The following is a 17,756-nucleotide window of genomic DNA, read 5'->3' on the forward strand; positions in this document are numbered from 1 at the left end:
TTCTGGAAGGAAAGGTGTCCTCATACTCTCCTCTTGAAAGAGTTCAAGTTGTAGGCAGGAGGAAATACAGATGAAGGAAGATTGTTCCAGAGTTTACCAGCGTGAGGGATGAAAGAGTGAAGATGCTGGTTAACTCTTGCGTAAGATTTGGACAGTATAGGGATGAGCTTGAGTAGAAAGTCATGTGCGGCAGAGCCTCAGGGAAGAGGGGAGGCATGCAGTTAGCAAGCTCAAAAGAGCAGTCAGCTTGAAAATATCAATAGAAGGTAGAGAAGCAACAAGGCAGCAGAATTTAACACTTTCCCCGTGATGTGTACCACTGGCGGTACATCATGCATTTTCAACTGTTGCGTGTTGTGCCACCCGTGGTACATTTGCTTGGAAACAAAATAAAATCTAAGTATTTTTAAACCTTTTTCTTTTGTTTTAGCATATAATATCACTCAATTCATGTTAACATGTGATGGAATCAAATTATGACCAACAAAACATTTAGTGTTATTCAGTTTAAACCCAGAAAAATTATTTCAAAATTACATTTATCTGATTTGAAAACTTTCCAGTATTCAGTGAAATTTGGCCTCTTAATTGTAAGTTTTTTTTTCTTTTTTTCGAAACCCTTTTTGTAGAATAAAGTAAAATAAATAGGTTCTGTATTACCAAAGACTAGACCACACCAAGACAAGCAGTCAGTTGGTCGGTCAGCCAGTCAATCAGTCGGTCAGTCAGTCAGTTAATTATTCAGTCAAGCGGTTAGTCAATGGTTCAGTCAGGAAATAAGTCAGAATCTTTTCTTTTCGCTTATTTAGGTAGACTTTCTGATACTCAGTCAATCATTCAGTGAGTTAGGAAATAACCAAAAAATTTTGTTATTGTTCAGCTATATATACCTTTAGTGAGTCAATCAATCAGTCAGTCAATCAATCAGTTTGTCAGTCAGTCAGTCAGTCTGTCAGCTAGTCAGTCACTCAAATACAAAATTAAAATGCTAGTCACTCAGCAGCTTTTTCTTCAGTTAGTCAGTCAGTCAGTTAGTAAGCATCAGCCTACATCCAGAATTCAGTCTAAAATTTATTGAGTCAGTTAGCTGGGAAGTCAGTCAGTCAATCAGTTAGTAAATAAGAGAGTCAGTCAGTCAGAAAGTTAACCATTTATTCAGGCAGTGGCAAGACATTAAGTTAATCACTCAAGTCATTAGTCAGTCAGGAAGTCAGTCAGTACGGCAGAAAAAAAGGAAAAAGAGATGTAAAAGAGAGATAGATGCAGAAAGATTAGCATGACGGAAAAAGAAATGTATAGAGAGGGATGATGGAAGGAAAGAAAGGAGAAAGAAGATTTTGTAGGATAAAGTAATACAAAGAATAAAGTGTCATAAGATCTCATAAGATAGGCTATATCTTGTAGTGAATCAACAAGTAGTGTGCTCCACATGTGGTACAAGACGCATGCTTTTGAAAGAACAATGTGTGTATGGCGGCTTGCGCCATGGATGGAGCAAAAGGAGAGTGCTCCACTGGTGGCACACTATGCAATGTGATGAATGAAGAACAAGTCAACGATGTAGTGTACCACAGGAGGAGATGGTTCAATCTGCCATAGTTCGAGAGATAAAGTTAATCTTTTGGCTTCTACTTTTAATTCAAAACAATGTAATGAAGTATTGGACCTGCCTCCACCCTGTTCCCAGAATGTAAAATTAAGCGCTATTGCCTTTGAGTCATCAGAATTATTAAGATACCTTAATGACTTGGACTCATTCGGCAGTTGTGATCCTTTGGGATTCTTGCCTCTGTTTTACAAAAAGACAGCATCTCTGTTGGCTCCAAAACTGGCAGTTATTTTTAGAGCTCTGTTACGTAAGGGTTCTTTTCCAGTATGCTGGCGTACTGCTAATGTTACCCCGATACCTAAGGGATCCTCACCCTCTATTCACCCCGGTGGTTACAGACCCATCTCCATAACCCCAGTCTTGTCTAAGATCTTTGAGCACTTGCTGGCCAAGCGTCTCACTTGTGTTTTAAGTCGGCTTTACACCTGGCAATTCCTGGCCCTAAGGGCATAGAGAAAGCATTACAGGGGGAATTTTTACCGACCGAGTTTAAATGGGCGTTTAAATCGCCGTTTAAATCACCCCACGCGCTCAGTCAAGGTCACATGTGGCAGAAGATACCTTTAGAAAAAAAATTGTAAGAAAAACACTGTAGTATTTAGACACGAATAGTTTTCTCTCTGGTGGTGTCGGATACTTTCTCCTGTGCATGCGGGGCAACACTGTCCCATAGCTCTTACCATAATTCATCAGTGCGTGTCTTTGTCACGCAAAGGATAGATGTAGGTGTGTACGCTCTCCCCCCACACTGCCTTTTTTTCCTCTTATGACGAAACTGCTGATGATGCTGGCTTCATCCAGTTCAAATGCCAAGAAGAAAGGCTGCCATTGTCAAGAGGATTGCCTGCTTGAAGAAGGCACGCCATGCTCGAGCAGAAAATGAAGAGAGACAGACAGGCGTTCCGCATGGAGCAGCAAAGCCTGACTCTCCACCACCCACCGCTCCTGCCTCACTCACCACCACCTCTCACTCGCTCCCTGCTGCCACGACTGTTGTTCCTGATGCTTCTGCATCAACACCACCATCATTACCACAGCCTTCTACTTCAGTTTCAAGATAGAAGAGCCCATCTCACCATACAACAAAAAAACAAAAAAAAAATGAAAACAAATACAAGACAAGGAAAGACAGAGCTTCTGACAGATCATCACACCAAGAAAGAAGATTAAAACAGAAAAGGAAGAAAGCAAATCCTACCAGCCAGATAGTTTCTAACACCAAGCGATGCAAACAAAAACTGGCAACAATGAGGGAGGCGGTGGCTCCCTGACACCCTCACCTTTGAGTGAGTAATACTTCAACAAGAAGTGGGATCAGATGCCATGTTCATGACTCAAGATCTCTTAAATAGCAAGACAACACAATTACAATACCTGGTACTAACAATATTCGGCACAGTGTGGCCATTCATAGACGAGGAACATCAATACGTACTTACGTAACTTTAATGCCCCGTAACTCAAATCTAACTTTTTACAATACATTGGTGAATAACTCCTACATTTATCATTCAATTTCAATGAATAAGGTATTGGTGGAAAGAGCATTACAATAGCTTTTTTTTCTGCTGTCTCAGAATTTTAAAAATTTGTTTTGGAACTCATATATTTTTGAAAATATAATTAAACAGGGGAAAATGGATTTTTTTTCTCATAAACTAAAGAGAAAAAAAAATTCTGCCACGACAGCTTCCTTACCTATGATGTAAACTACTGTCAGACAATTTTGCAAGGAATTATAAAGGAAAACCTAGTCAGTATTCATAATTTTTTTATTTTTTTTTTGGCGTTTTGATTAAAAAAAAATGAAATATGGCCCAAAGTTGCTCAAACATTCATTATAGATTCACTTATGCAAAACAAATCATCAGAAAATCAAATCTGCAATTTGAGTGATAAGGAAAGAAGATAGGATTTTACTCAGTCGGTCTCCTTAATGGTCCCTCTAAGCGAGAAAAATGAGAAAAAATCACCCCTCACACAAACCATTTCATAATATATATCAAAGCATTTGTGAGCAGATTATGTATCATCTTTTTTGGGGGTTTATATCATGGCACAAATCTGGCCCGTCGCTGCTACACGGTAAAGCCACAGATTTGGCCCGTCGCTACTACCGGGTTAACTGTACATATTTCTGTGCATTTTAAGAGCTATTTTTTCCAAAATTGTTGTCTTAAAGTTTGGGGTGTGCGTTATATGCCAGAGCGCGTTATACGCCGCGAAATACAGCATCTCAAAGATCTACATAATTATTAAATCAGGTGAAATATGAAATAAAACATTTTTACACACAAAAAACATCCATGTTAAATCAATATTCCTGCCATAATAACCCATAATGCTGTCTTGAAATGTCCACCCACAAGAGCTCCTACAAAAGCTAATCTCTCCCATAAAATTGTGGGAATTCCCCATGAAGAAGCAAAACTGGCCTAGCAGTCATATATTACAGCAGTAACAGACTGGCATTGACAAAGAGGCAGCTCAAGAAAGTCGCACTACAGGCAGAAAAAAGAAAAAAAAGAAAAAAAATCAACTACATTACTTGGTAAATGATTACATAAAGGAGTCGGAGGTATTTTTATCGACTCTGACTCTGACCAAAAGTAGCCGACTCAACCGATTCTGACTCCACACCCCAGCCTATAATGTACACTCTCCACAAAAAGTTCTCAAATGCTTTAAGCACCATGCATCCTGAGATACACGGACAAAGAATTTTGAGACACCTCTCCCAGTGTAAAATGGGTGGTAGCCCTGTGTACACATGCTCTGTGTGAAGGAGTGAGATGCCAATGGCTCTGTATTACATGCGCACTGATAAGTCTTGTTGCATGATCTCGATAATGTATTGTTAACCCTCTCGCGCACGATGACACGTTTCACGTCATCAAAGGGTAAAAGGTCCTGGCGCACGATGACGCGAAATGCGTCATAAAAGTTTAAAAAAATATAAAAAATTACGTTTTCGTTGAAAGTGCGTCAAATTTCGGAGCGTCATTTATTGGGATAAGTTTCTTGATAGTAACATATGGCAACCTTTCTAAGGAACGTAGATGAGGAGCTTTGAGCGATTTTTATTTGTTACCCTACTCAGATGGGAGAGAAAAAAATACAGTTTTCTCGGTGTAACTCAGGAACTAATATGCGTATGAGGATTTTGAGGATACCATACGAATCCTCACTAAATTCTGCTTTAAAACATATATTCGCTTAAAAAGTTGGCCCACAAAATTTCGAGCTAGTGAGTGGGAAGAGTTGGTACTGATTTATTGTCTACAATACTCTATACGGAGACTTGAAACAGGTTTGTATTGTTTATATATATATATATATATATATATATATATATATATATATATATATATATATATATATATCTATATATCTATATATATATATATATATATATATATATATTTCCTCTATTTTTATGTGTGCATGTTCTATTACAAGTCTTTATGAAACCATTGATACCAAATTTATTGGTATACGCTATATCTGTGAGGGTAAAATACGTCCGGGAATGTAGAGTATCGCGGCGGCAAAAAAAGGCCGGTCGGGCCTGAGAAATGTATGATGAGTGGAACAGAAACTTATTAGAAACTTACGGTGCGCGAGAGGGTTAATATGCTGTGGTGTAAGGTGAACATTCGGTTATGTAACCGTATTTTAATAATTGGTTGTATGCTGCGGTGATAATTCCTCGTCACCAGTGCATTTTTTTCGTCTGTAGGATGACGTCATTCTGGTACTAACTAATTTAGTACCGAGTCACTAACATTAGGTCGTCATTGCGTTACAGAAATTATTGACAGTTTTTATGAGGCTGTCGTGTGGATAAAAAAAATTTGTAACCCATTCTGCTTCAAAACGTTATCAGTCAATTTAAATGCTGTGCCTGACGTCATTCCTATTCAAATGAGAGAATGATAATTCCAGGTGGTAGTTTGCATATACACTCAACCCTCGATTTGCCGGACTAAAAGGGGGGAAGGCTTGTCCGGGAATGGCAAATGTCCGGCAATGGAAAATGTCCGGGGGTCTACCCCCTTGCCGGACTTTACCCTATATATGTCCGGGAAACACAACCCACCCCCGGACTACACCTCGCATAGCTGTCCTATACTGTCCTGTAATATAATATATTACCTTCTACAACATGCACATATACAACATACATATACTATATACAGGTACAGAAAGGTGCACAGGTTTAGCTGTACGCTTGGTTACTTTCTTTGGTGGGTTTTTGGGTGGCATCGTTGTGAAGAAGAGGTGTATCCACGACAAGCACGTAAGCACAACACTCGTGTGACGCGGCAGACTTGTGTACAGTCCAGTACTAGACGTGTATGTCCGCCCGCGCTGCCATCTAGTGCCCGATTTGCGAACTTTGTCTGGCGCGGTAGTTTGAAATCGACTTGTCCCGGACTTTTTTTTTTTTTTTTTTTTTTACCCCACGGACTCTTGTCCGGCAAATCCGAAATCCGGCAAATGGAGGTCCGGCAAATCGAGGGTTGAGTGTAATTGCCACTAAAGGTAAAGGTAGAGGTAAAGTTGGGGGCATACGCTGTAGCAGCGCGTAACCTCGGTGCTCATCTCCGTAACATTGGCCCTTGAGCCTGTGGTGGGAGGGAGCCCATTACCCCGGCCACAGGGCCAGTGTGTTATCCAGGTTACATACTAAAAGAATGTAAAATAAAAATATCTGCCAAAATCAATGCTTAAACCACATACTGCAACAGCTTGGTTAATTGTAAGATATATGAGGATGGGAGTTATTTATTTAATAATGAGTGTATGCACCGCCTGCGCCGATCATACAGTTAAGTCTGCTTCGAAGCTTCGAGGCATGTCACCTTTTTCCACATATCTGTTGGGCCAGAGTGATACGGTAGAGATGGACACATCAATCCACTATGCTGTTGGAGATAACTGAGTCCTTCAGTGTGAAGGATAATAACGACTTTGCACCGGTCTTGTGGGGTCTCCACCGAAACTAACATGAGCATGACTTACTGCGCCCACCAAATCAACACAGTATTGAAACGTATCACATATGGTACAGCAATGGATTCAGATGTCATCACAATTGGGGTACCAACCATTCTGAGGTGACTAGTCGCAATCGATTAATTTCCACATCCGTCGTGCCCAGGTGTTCGAGAACTTTTTGTTGAGTGTACACATTTATGATAATTTTGTGTCATAATTGGAAAATATAAAATGAAGACATGATCAAAAGGTAGTGTAAAATGTGGTGGGACAATTTTATTTTTTAGTGGAGAATTGACAATTTTCCAGAGAACCCCCTAGAATCTAAAGATGCAGGCAGAGGAGTACTATAAAAAATATGCGAATGTATTTTAATCTACTTCCAGTTACAAGGCACCTTGGTATATCAAAATAATTTTATTCATTTATTTAATCAAATTAACTGAAAATTCTGGTGCTTGAGCCTGTGCTAGGTAGAAAGGATACAATTCTATTTATAAATCTGTGAAAGCTCATGATTTATGTCTCCAGTAAAGTTCAATAGATTCAACAATAGTATGCAGGGTGAACACTTACCTGATACAGTCTTGAAGTACAGCTAGAGAGCTTCTGAAGGTTTTTTCGTATGTCATCTTGGATTTGGTCTCTCCTTTGTGTTGTGGCCACAGCCTCAGAGGTGGCTATGGCAGAGATAGAGCTAGCAACTGCTTGGCTGTGACAAAGGAGCTGAATGAGGATTTTGCTCAACTCTTCATTACCGAGGGTGTGCCCAGGCTCTGTAGTGTGGTCTTTGATGCGCTGTAAACAAAGAAACATCAGTAATTTAACCCATAAGAGGTCAACCACGTATATTTACGTGAAGCCAGTGTTTAACATTGCGGTATATCATGTATACATACATTTGTCACTTTATCGCTTCCTATGGATTTGAAATTCCCTCTGGCCACATCAGTTATGTTTCTGAAAGTGTCTATAGTGAATCCACGAGGAACTGGCGGATTGGGGAGTTTCTGCGGGGGTCTCTCCTCCCGTACCACGCTGCCACATCTCTTGTCTCCAATTGTGGGATTAGAGTCAAGGTGTTGAGTGGACCACCATTATCCACCCTTCATTTCCTCCTCCTCCTCCTCCTCCTCCTCCTCCTCTTCTCTCTCTCTCTCTCTCTCTCTCTCTCTCTCTCTCTCTCTCTCTCTCTCTCTCTCTCTCTCTCTCTCTCTCTCTCTCTCTCTCTCTTCTTTCTTCTCTTCTCTTCTCTTCTCTTCTTCGGGGACGAGAATACAGGCTGTCTTGGTGACCTGTTCGTCATGCACTCATGATCCAGTTTGGCGCAGACTCTTTCAATAGTTCTTTCACTAACATTAGTGGCTCTTGCTGTTCTTGCAGTTACTCTTGTGAGTGGTATGATAAATCCTCTGTTGTTTTTTCGTCTAAAAAGTACTTGTTTACATTGTAAATTAATTCTTTCTCGCGGCTGTGCAGCCAACGACATGGAGAGGCAGGGAGAGGGAGGGAGGGGAGAGGCAGAGGCAGGAGCGGGCCACCCATGGGCCCACCTACTGACCCTTCCATGACCTTGAGAGAAGTGACCTGGGCTCTGGATGTGTAGAATGACAACGTTGGAATACAACGCTGTCAAGTGTCGTGGTATTTATACAAAATATTTGTTGTTATCTTAAAAACTAAACAATCTTAACGCTATATGACCTTATTGGATTATCCAATTATTTAATTAAATTAATTTAAAGGTAGTAAATAGCTGACATATGAGAGGAAGCGAGAAGTGTTGAGAGTGTGTGGCAAATTGCGGTGCGGGGCTGACCCGCACCTCTCACCCCCCAATCCGCCAGTTCCTCCTGGATTGACTATAGCATACATAAGTACAGTTTCTCAACATTGGGACACATGGGTCAGCCACCATCCCCACCCCCTAATGATCCACTCGTTGCTACTTGCCGCATCACTTGCCTCTGAGTCACAATAGCAGGCAGGTGTACAGGCAGGGTGATGTTTGTGTAAAGAAGGCGCAAGATGAAGACAAGGGATACTTTTATTTTGAGAAAACAATAACACTATAACACTCACTATGCCAGAACGGGCTGGGCCGACCATCAGGCCCCACCTGGAAGAAGCCTTGGGCCGACCATCAGGCCCCACCGGGAAGATGCCTACCGGCGCAATAGGCAACAACGTAAAAAAAAAAAAAAAAAAAAAAAAAAAGGAATGATTTATATACAAAAACATGTGTTTTCATGTGTTTTCTTTATAACTAAACATCCATCAAACACATAAATCGAGATTACCATATAGTGCTAAAAATTAATGAATAGCACTGCAAAAAAAATAATGTAGCATGGGTCAAAAATTGCATGTCTGGCAGCACCACTGAGGGAGCCAAGATTAAAGCCTCAGGGGGTCATTTAAAAATGGGGATTTCAGACTTTGACTTGAAAGAATTGAAAAGATTGCAACTAAGATTGTACCAGAACTATCAAGTCTCATAAGAGACTAGATTGAAGGAACTGGATCTACCAACACTCAACGAAGAGAACCTATAAGCACTGCAACCTGACAGCGTTGTACAGGAATACAGGTAGAATGGATGTGTTGAATAAAATTATTTAAATGAGATGGAAGGGAGGAGGCAACTAAGAGAACACAGCAAGAAGTTGAGAAAGAGGACTTGTTTGAAAGACATAAAGAAGTACAGCCTTCCATACAGGAGTGTGGATACATGGAATGGACTAAACAAAGACATTGTTGAGGTGGGCAGTGTCCATAAAATGAAGGAAAAGTTGGACAATTATAGACTGGGAGACAGGACTATCTGAGCTTGATCTCAGGCCCTGTATACTACAAATAAGTACATACTGTATTTCCCCCCATGTAAGACGCCCCTTTTTTCAGAATATTTTTTTATTTATTTATATTTTTTTAATCATATAACACGCCAAAAAATACCCCAAAAATTACCTCTGCGCAGTATTTGCCAAAGGTACAAATTTTTATTGATTCAAATACAGTAAAACCTCACCAATTGCGCCGCCTTAATTTGCGGCCATCATCCCACCATTTGCGCAGGTGGTCTCGCTATTTGCGCACCTCGTCGCTATAGTAACGGCGTCTCACTGGCAGCAAAATGGCATTCGCCGATCTTCTGAGGATGTTTACTAGCTGTTTTGGCAGCAAAATGACGTCTATTGATCTTCTGAGGACGTTTGCTAGCTGTTTTGGCAGTAAAATGGTGTCTGTTGATCTTCTGAGGATGTTTACTAGCTGTTTTGGCAGCAAAATGACGTCTATTGATCTTCTGAGGACGTTTGCTAGCTGTTTTGGCAGTAAAATGACGTCTGTTGATCTTCTGAGGATGTTTACTAGCTGTTTTGGCAGCAAAATGGTGTCTGTTGATCTTCTGAGGATGTTTACTAGCTGTTTTGGCAGCAAAATGGTGTCTGTTGATCTTCTGAGGACGTTTACTAGCTGTTTTGGCAGCAAAATGGTGTCTGTTGATCTTCTGAGGATGTTTACTAGCTGTTTTGGCAGCAAAATGGTGTCTGTTGATCTTCTGAGGATGTTTACTAGCTGTTTTGGCAGCAAAATGGTGTCTGTTGATCTTCTGAGGATGTTTACTAGCTGTTTTGGCAGCAAAATGGTGTCTGTTGATCTTCTGAGGATGTTTACTAGCTGTTTTGGCAGCAAAATGGTGTCTGTTGATCTTCTGAGGATGTTTACTAGCTGTTTTGGCAGCAAAATGGTGTCTGTTGATCTTCTGAGGATGTTTACTAGCTGTTTTGGCAGCAAAATGGCATCTGTTGATCTTCTGAGGACGTTTACTAGCTGTTCTGGCAGCAAAATGGCGTCCGCTGATCTTGAGGACGTTTACTAGCTGTTCTGGCAGCAGAATGGCGTCCGCTGATCTTGAGGACGTTTACTAGCTGTTCTGGCAGCAGAATGGCGTCCGCTGATCTTGAGGACGTTTACTAGCTGTTCTGGCAGCAGAATGGCGTCCGCTGATCTTGAGGACGTTTACTAGCTGTTCTGGCAGCAGAATGGCGTCCGCTGATCTTGAGGACGTTTACTAGCTGTTCTGGCAGCAGAATGGCGTCCGCTGATCTTGAGGACGTTTACTAGCTGTTCTGGCAGCAGAATGGCGTCCGCTGATCTTGAGGACGTTTACTAGCTGTTCTGGCAGCAAAATGGCGTCTCCTGATCTTGAGGACGTTTACTAGCTGTTCTGGCAGCAGAATGGCGTCTCCTGATCTTGAGGACGTTTACTAGCTGTTCTGGCAGCAGAATGGCGTCCGCTGATCTTGAGGACGTTTACTAGCTGTTCTGGCACCAAAATGGCATCTGCTGATCTTGAGGACGTTTACTAGCTGTTCTGGCACCAAAATGGCGTCCGCTGGCAAGCTACAGCTGATTACCACCTGCACGCCCTCTGCCACTAGTGAAGAACACTGCCAATGCACACAACATGTCGTTTCCCGCCTTAACCCGAACGCCTCCTCATCTCGTGGTGACTGCGATTATTCGATGTTTTCTGCCTCACCTTTCCACCACCATCATGCTGCATGCAGCATCATCAAAGCCTAAACCTCAGAAGAACCCGATGATGACCATAGCACAGGTGGAAGTGATTATGAAGGTGGACAGTGGAAAAAAAAAGCAAGAGATTGGCCGTGAGTATGACGTGTTTCCTGCCGGCAGATTTTTTTTTTTCCCCCCCCCCTGGGCCGTGACCGCCCGTATGTATTTTTACCCACATGTTATTAAGTTCGCCATTTGCGCATTCGCCATTTGCGCACCTCCAGACCGCCCATATGTGTGCAAATGGTGAGGTTGGACTGTAATGGATAGTGTGATGGAAAAGAAATGGAAAGTGTGATTTAAATAATGAATACAGTCGTCCCTTAAATAGTACGGGGGTTGGGGACCCAGGACCCCCGTACTATTCGAAAATTCGTAAAAAATCAGTGCACCCCCGAAACACTCCTGGGCTCTCCTACCGAATCAGAGTCCCACCTGGCTCAGCTGTTACCCACAGGCCCAAGTTGCCAGTTATGCATTTTCTGCTGCAGTCACAGTGTAGTGTTACCACACTGGGGGGGTCAAGGAGGGCGAAGTCCCCCGTTAGAGGTCAGGATATTTAAAATTCGCTTGGAGTAGTTTAAATATGTCCCTTAACTATATAATATGGAGGCATAATGTCGTATTTTGGAGGCCCGGAGTCAATCTCCACAGTTACTGGGGGAGGCGGTGGCAGAGTGATTAGCGTTCAGGTGCAGTGAGCCCGAGGACCTAGCATGGACCAGGTTTGAGTCCCCACCGAAACACGCTGATTTTTCAAGTCATCGCCAAGTAATGGAAGGTTACCCACATGCTGTCTGGATCTTCAATCAGCCTTAACTTCAACGACTTTGGTCAAGAGTAGCACCAGGGGCAGCATGGGCCAAGCAAGAGTCATACATCAAGGCAGCCACTATAAATAAAATTAGCCTGCACCACTAACAGGCTTGGGCCGTCCATAAGGGCCCTCAAGTAAGCCTACCGGCGTTACAAGCAGCACACACAAAAAAATAAAATAATACAAATAAATATATGAAAAATAGTAAATAAACACACACCACACACACACTCACACACACACATAGAGGTGAGGGATCACGGGGAAACACGCTGTTGAGGATGGCATTGGACAACAGTCTTACACAATGGATCAAGGAGAACACAAGATTTTAGGAGAGTGATGAACCTTCAAGGCTAGACTTAGTGTTTACAAAGGAGCCTGAAATAGTTGAAAAAATGTCGTGTGACAAAGTGATCACGTCATGATCGTGTCGTACGACAAAGTGATCACGTGGTAATTGAGTTTACAATGAATGACATGAGGAGTAAGGAGAGGAGAAGACCACAAAATTGGGAGATACATTTACTGCAAGGTGAACTTTGCACAGTTGAGAAAGCGTTTTGAAGAAACGGACCGGAGTAAGTTCTACAGAGCTGAAACAGCGGAAAAGAAGTGGCTGTCCTTACTGGAGATTTACAACGAGGGAGTAAGGCGATACGTGCCAAAAATAGGGAAAAGGGAGGTTAGAAATACAACTTGATTCAATAGAGGATGTGAAACAGCAAAGGGAGAGAATAATGTAGCATGGAGCAGGCGGAGAAGAGAGAAAAGAGAAGTACAAACAAGTGAGAAATGAATACATCAGAATATGAAGAAAGGAACAGAGGAATTACAAGAGGAATGCAGAAGAAAATTGCTGAAAACAGCCAAAGTTATTTCATAGATGTGTCAATAGCAAGCTGAAAAAAAGAGGATTAAGTAAACTTAAAGTGGATGGTGAAGAGTACAAGGATGCAGCAGCAATGGTGTAAGTTATGAATGGTTGTTTTCAGGCAGTGTTTACAAGGGAGTGTCTTTAATGGGCATGTAGGAAGAGAAGAAAATATGGAATACCTGGAAGGAATCCAAGTTTCAGTACAAAAGGTGGAAGGAATAATGGAAAGTCTGGAAGTGAGGAAAGCACTAGAACTGGATGGTGTGTCAGGCTGGGTCTGAAGGAGTGCAGTAAGCAATTAGCTGATAAGATCCAATGCATCATAGCCAGCTCACCAGCAGAAGGTAAGGCCATTATACCAATTCACAAAGGAGGATGCCGTGAAGACCCTGAAAACTACAGGCCAGTCTCCTTGACAAGTGTGGCAGTGAAGATCTGTGAAAGGCTGAGCAAAAATAAATGGATGGACTAGCTGGAGAGACAGAACAGATTCACAGACAAACAATATGGCTTTCAAGGAGGAAGATCTTGTTCAACGAATCTGATGTGCTTTTACTCATGAGTGACTCACATAGTGCAGGAAAGGGAAGGTTGGGCTTATGGAATTTATTTAAGATCTACAGAAAGCATTAAATAAGATGCTGCATAAGAGACTGCTGTGGAAGATAGAGTGCACTGGAGGACTGGGACAAGGACTTCTGAAGTGGATGAAGGGCTTTTTAGAAAATAGGGAAATGAGGATGGTGATCAGAGGTGTGAGGTCCTCATGGGGGAAAGTGATTAGTGGAGTTCCACAGGGTCAGTGCTGGCTCTGGCTATGTTAGCAAGCTACATCAACGACATGGCGGAGGGAGTGAACAGCTATATGAGTTTGTTTGCGGATGATGCTAAGTTGCTGAGGAGGATTGAAAGTGAAGAGGACTGTCAAGCACCACAACAGGACCTAGATAAGATATGAAAATGGAGTTGTAGATGGGAAATGGAATTTAACATCAGAAAGTGAAGTGTGATGAAATTTGGAAAGAGCAAAAAGAGAATTTTAGGCAACTATACTTTGGAAAACAAAAGCACTAAGAAAGCATCAATGGAAAAGAACCTACGAATAACTATATCAGATAATCTATCGCCAGAGGAACATATAAGTAGAATAGTGGGTGAGACATGCAGCCTGGTGTGAAACATAAAAGTTGCTTTTCAATATCTGGATGAGGAAATGATGAGAAACTGATTATAACCATGGTACATCCAAGGTTGGAATACGCAGCAATAGTATGGTCACTGAGTACAAAGACAATTTAAGGAAAGTAGAGAGGATTCAGAGGGCAGCAACAAAGCTGGTTCCAGGACTAAGAGATTTAACATATGAAGAGAGATTGAAGCAGCTGAACCAACTGACACTGAAACAGAGGAAGGAGAGAGGAAATCTGATTGTGGTATATAGGGTGATGAGTGGGATGGAAAAAGTGGACAAAAGATCTAATAATATGGGATACAAGAGAATCAAGAGGGCATGGAAGGAAGATGAAAAAGGAAGCCTGTACAAGAGACATAAAGAACAGCTTCAAACAAAGAATGGTGGAGGCTGGAACGGCCTGGAAAAGGATGTGGTCCATGCCAAGACCATTCATGATTTAAGGCCAAGTTGGATAATAGTAGATATAGAGACGGGACAGAACCAGCGTAGCTCCTCTCCCGTATACCACAACTAGGTAAATACAATTAGGTAAATACAATTAGGTAAATACAACTAGGTAAACACACACACACACACACACACACACACACACACACACACAAGATGGCGGACTGACACAGCTGATCACCAGACGTGCTCCAAATTCACATCATAGCTACGTGGGATTAAATCCTGGATGTGAATTACTAAGGTGGGAGCCGTGCTAGGGCACAATCGTGCTGTCCCAAAGAAACAAAGGCTGTTGACAGTGTACAACATCGAGAAATGAGCGAGCACAAGCAGGTAACACTGAATGAGAAAAAGGCAGAAGACGTGGAGGTTAAAGTCAAGGAATTAAAGGAAACGCATAAAGTCTGGAAGGAGGAACAAGAAAAGGAAAAGGTTAGCTTTGAGAAAATTGTGGAGGAACAAGTCAAGGCTAAGGATGAAGCTATAACTGAAAAGGTGATCAAGGTGATAAAAGAAAAACCAGAAATAGTGAGGGACACGGTTGAAAAAAGAAGTCTGTAGTAGTGGTGGGCATTAAAGAAGAGCACATGCCAGTCAGACATACAAGGGAAAAGAAGGAAAGGAAGGCAGTGGAACAAGTAACTGAAGCAATTCAGGAAGAAGGTCATGAGCTGGTAGGGGAGATCAAAGAAGTATTCAGGCTTGGAAAGTATGAAGAAGGAGCCCAACGACCAGTAAAAATTAGATTTAGGTCTCATGCTGCTGTGGAAGAAGTGGTGGGAAAGTCATGGAAGTTAGCAAGAACAGAGGCCTACAAAAAAGTCTGGGTAAGAAAGGACAGAAGTGTGGAGGAAAGCAACACGATAAGAGAATTGAAGAATCAAGCCAATGAAAAGAATGAAGGAGGATCAGAAGAGGAAAAAAGAAAGTTTTTCTGAAGAGTGATAGACATGACCTAAGGAAGTGGTACAGAAGAGATGAGGTGGCAGCTTGAAGGTGGCATACACTAATGTGAATGGGTTAATATCGTCAATGTTAGAAATAGGAGATTACCTGAGCAAGGAAAAACCAAATGTCATGGGGATTACAGAAACAAAAGTGACTGGTAGTATAGATGCATTTAACTTAGGGGATGGTAAATATAATGTATGGATGAGAAATAGAGAAAATAAACAAGGAGGAGGAGTGATGCTATTGTTGAAAAAAGAATGGACAGTGGAGGGGGTCGCCTATGGTGAAGGGGAAGCGGAGGTCTTGAGTGTGGGAATAAGACTGCAAAGGGGAGGATACATATATATCGTAGTGGTGTATGTCCCTCCAAAAAACAATTCATAGACAGAAGAATTGTACAAGAAGAAGCTGGAAGACACATTGGATTGCCTAAGGAGATTGCTGGAGGAGAAGATTCTGATAATGGGGGATTTTAATTGTAAGGAAGTGTCATGGGAAAACTGGTCAACGGAAGGAAGTGAAGCTTCATGGGGGAACAAGGTTTTGGAGTTGGTTATAGATAACGTCCTCACACAGTGGGTGGAGGAAAATACAAGATTCAGAGGAGAAGACGAGCCATCTAGATTGGACTTGATAATCACCAGTGAGCCAGATATCATAAAGGAGATGAACTATAAGAGCCCTATAGGGAAAAACAATCACATACTTATTGAGTACATATTACGAGAAGGAGGTAAAATAATCAGGAATGAATGGTTTAACTTTAATAAGGCAAATTTTGAACAACTTGGGAAACATTTTGAGGAAGCACAATGGGATACTTTTTTTGAGGCTGATAATGTGGAGGAAAATGGACTATCTTTCTATGGATTTACAACGAAGGAGTGGTGGAAAAGTGGATACCAAGGATGAAAGAAGGCCAGAAATCAAGAGAAGAGTGGTACAATAGAAAGTGTGTAGACGCCAAGCAGGAAAAGGAGAAGGCATGGAACAAATGGAGAAAAAATAGGAGGATGGATCTATGGAATGAGTACAAAAGGAAGAGGAATGCTTATGTCAAAGTAAGAAGAGAAGAAAAAAGGAATTTTGAGAAAAATATTGTAGATAAGTGCAAAGACCAGCCAAAACTGTTTTGTAAGTTCATAAATGGAAAGTTGAGAAATAGAGATGAGATTCAGAAAGTTAAAGTTAATGGTGAAACTTTTGATAGTGTATAAGTGAAATAGTAGAAGTAATGAATGATTGTTTCCAAACAGTGTTCACAAGGGAGAGTGAGTTTGAAGGTGTAGATGCAGTGCCGGGGAATAGAGTGGGTCTGGAGAGAATACAAACATCAGCAGATGAAGTTAGAAAGTTATTGGAAGAATTGGATGTGAGAAAATCAGCAGGACCGGATGGTATATTAAATTGGGTCCTAAAAGAGGCAAATAGCTGAAAAGTTGAGCAACTTGATTAATAAGGTACCGAGAGATTGGAAGAGGGCTAACATCGTCCCAATACATAACGGGACTTTTATTTGTTTTAAGTGAGTGGAGAGCTTTAAGGACTTTATTGGTTGTTATTTCAAAATTAGGCAATGCATGCTCAAGATTTACATGTTGGTGGTAGTGGTGGGAGGACTGTTAGTATTAAACACCGAGGAAAAGTAATTGTTTAATAGGTTTGCAATGTGTTGGCTGTCAGTCACTAGTGCACCGTCGCTGTTTGTTAAAGGTCCAATTCCACTTCTGATCGCCTTTCTGTTGTTTATGTAACTGAAGAAAGATTTCGGATTATTTTTACAGTTGGCTGCAATATTTTCTTCATATCTACTACGCTTTGCCTGACCTACTAGTCTTTTTACTCGTCACCTGGCATCGTTATAAAGTCTAATGTTTTCGGGCGTGCTTTGTTCTTTCTTTAACCTGTAAAACAATTTTCTCTCCTTGACTGAGTGTTTAATTTCGCTATGAAACCAAGGTGGGCTTTTATTAGTGTTAATTCGCTTCTCGCACAAGGGGACGAATGTGTTCTGCTGAGTGAGTAAGTGATGTTTAAAGCTTAGCCAGGCTTCCTCTACATTGCCGTCATCTGATAGTTGTATTTCTGTTAGTTTTTGTCGGATTTCTACGAAGTTAGCTCTTTTGAAATTGGGCACCTTTACTTTATTTTCAGTCACTGATGTTTGAGCTCTAATGTCGACGCGCACTAATTTATGATCGCAAGAACCGAGGTGTTCTCCTACCGTGACATTACTGACTAGGTTATCTTGGGTCGTTATAACAAGGTCGAC

General features: G+C 41.5%; 1 protein-coding gene across 1 annotated transcript in view; it reads right to left on the bottom strand.

The window, feature by feature from the left end:
• Positions 1 to 7,186: 7,186 nt before the first annotated feature.
• The window catches only part of LOC127002843 (kinesin-like protein KIF14), a gene marked incomplete at its 3' end in the record, with an annotated part of 140,290 nt that continues 129,720 nt past the window's right edge, over positions 7,187 to 17,756 (bottom strand). The window contains 1 exon segment of the mRNA XM_050869060.1: positions 7,187 to 7,408. Coding sequence (XP_050725017.1) covers positions 7,187 to 7,408 — 222 coding nt within the window.

The sequence above is a fragment of the Eriocheir sinensis genome, chromosome 24, assembly GCF_024679095.1.
Source record: "Eriocheir sinensis breed Jianghai 21 chromosome 24, ASM2467909v1, whole genome shotgun sequence".
NCBI classification, from domain to species: Eukaryota; Metazoa; Arthropoda; class Malacostraca; order Decapoda; family Varunidae; genus Eriocheir; species Eriocheir sinensis.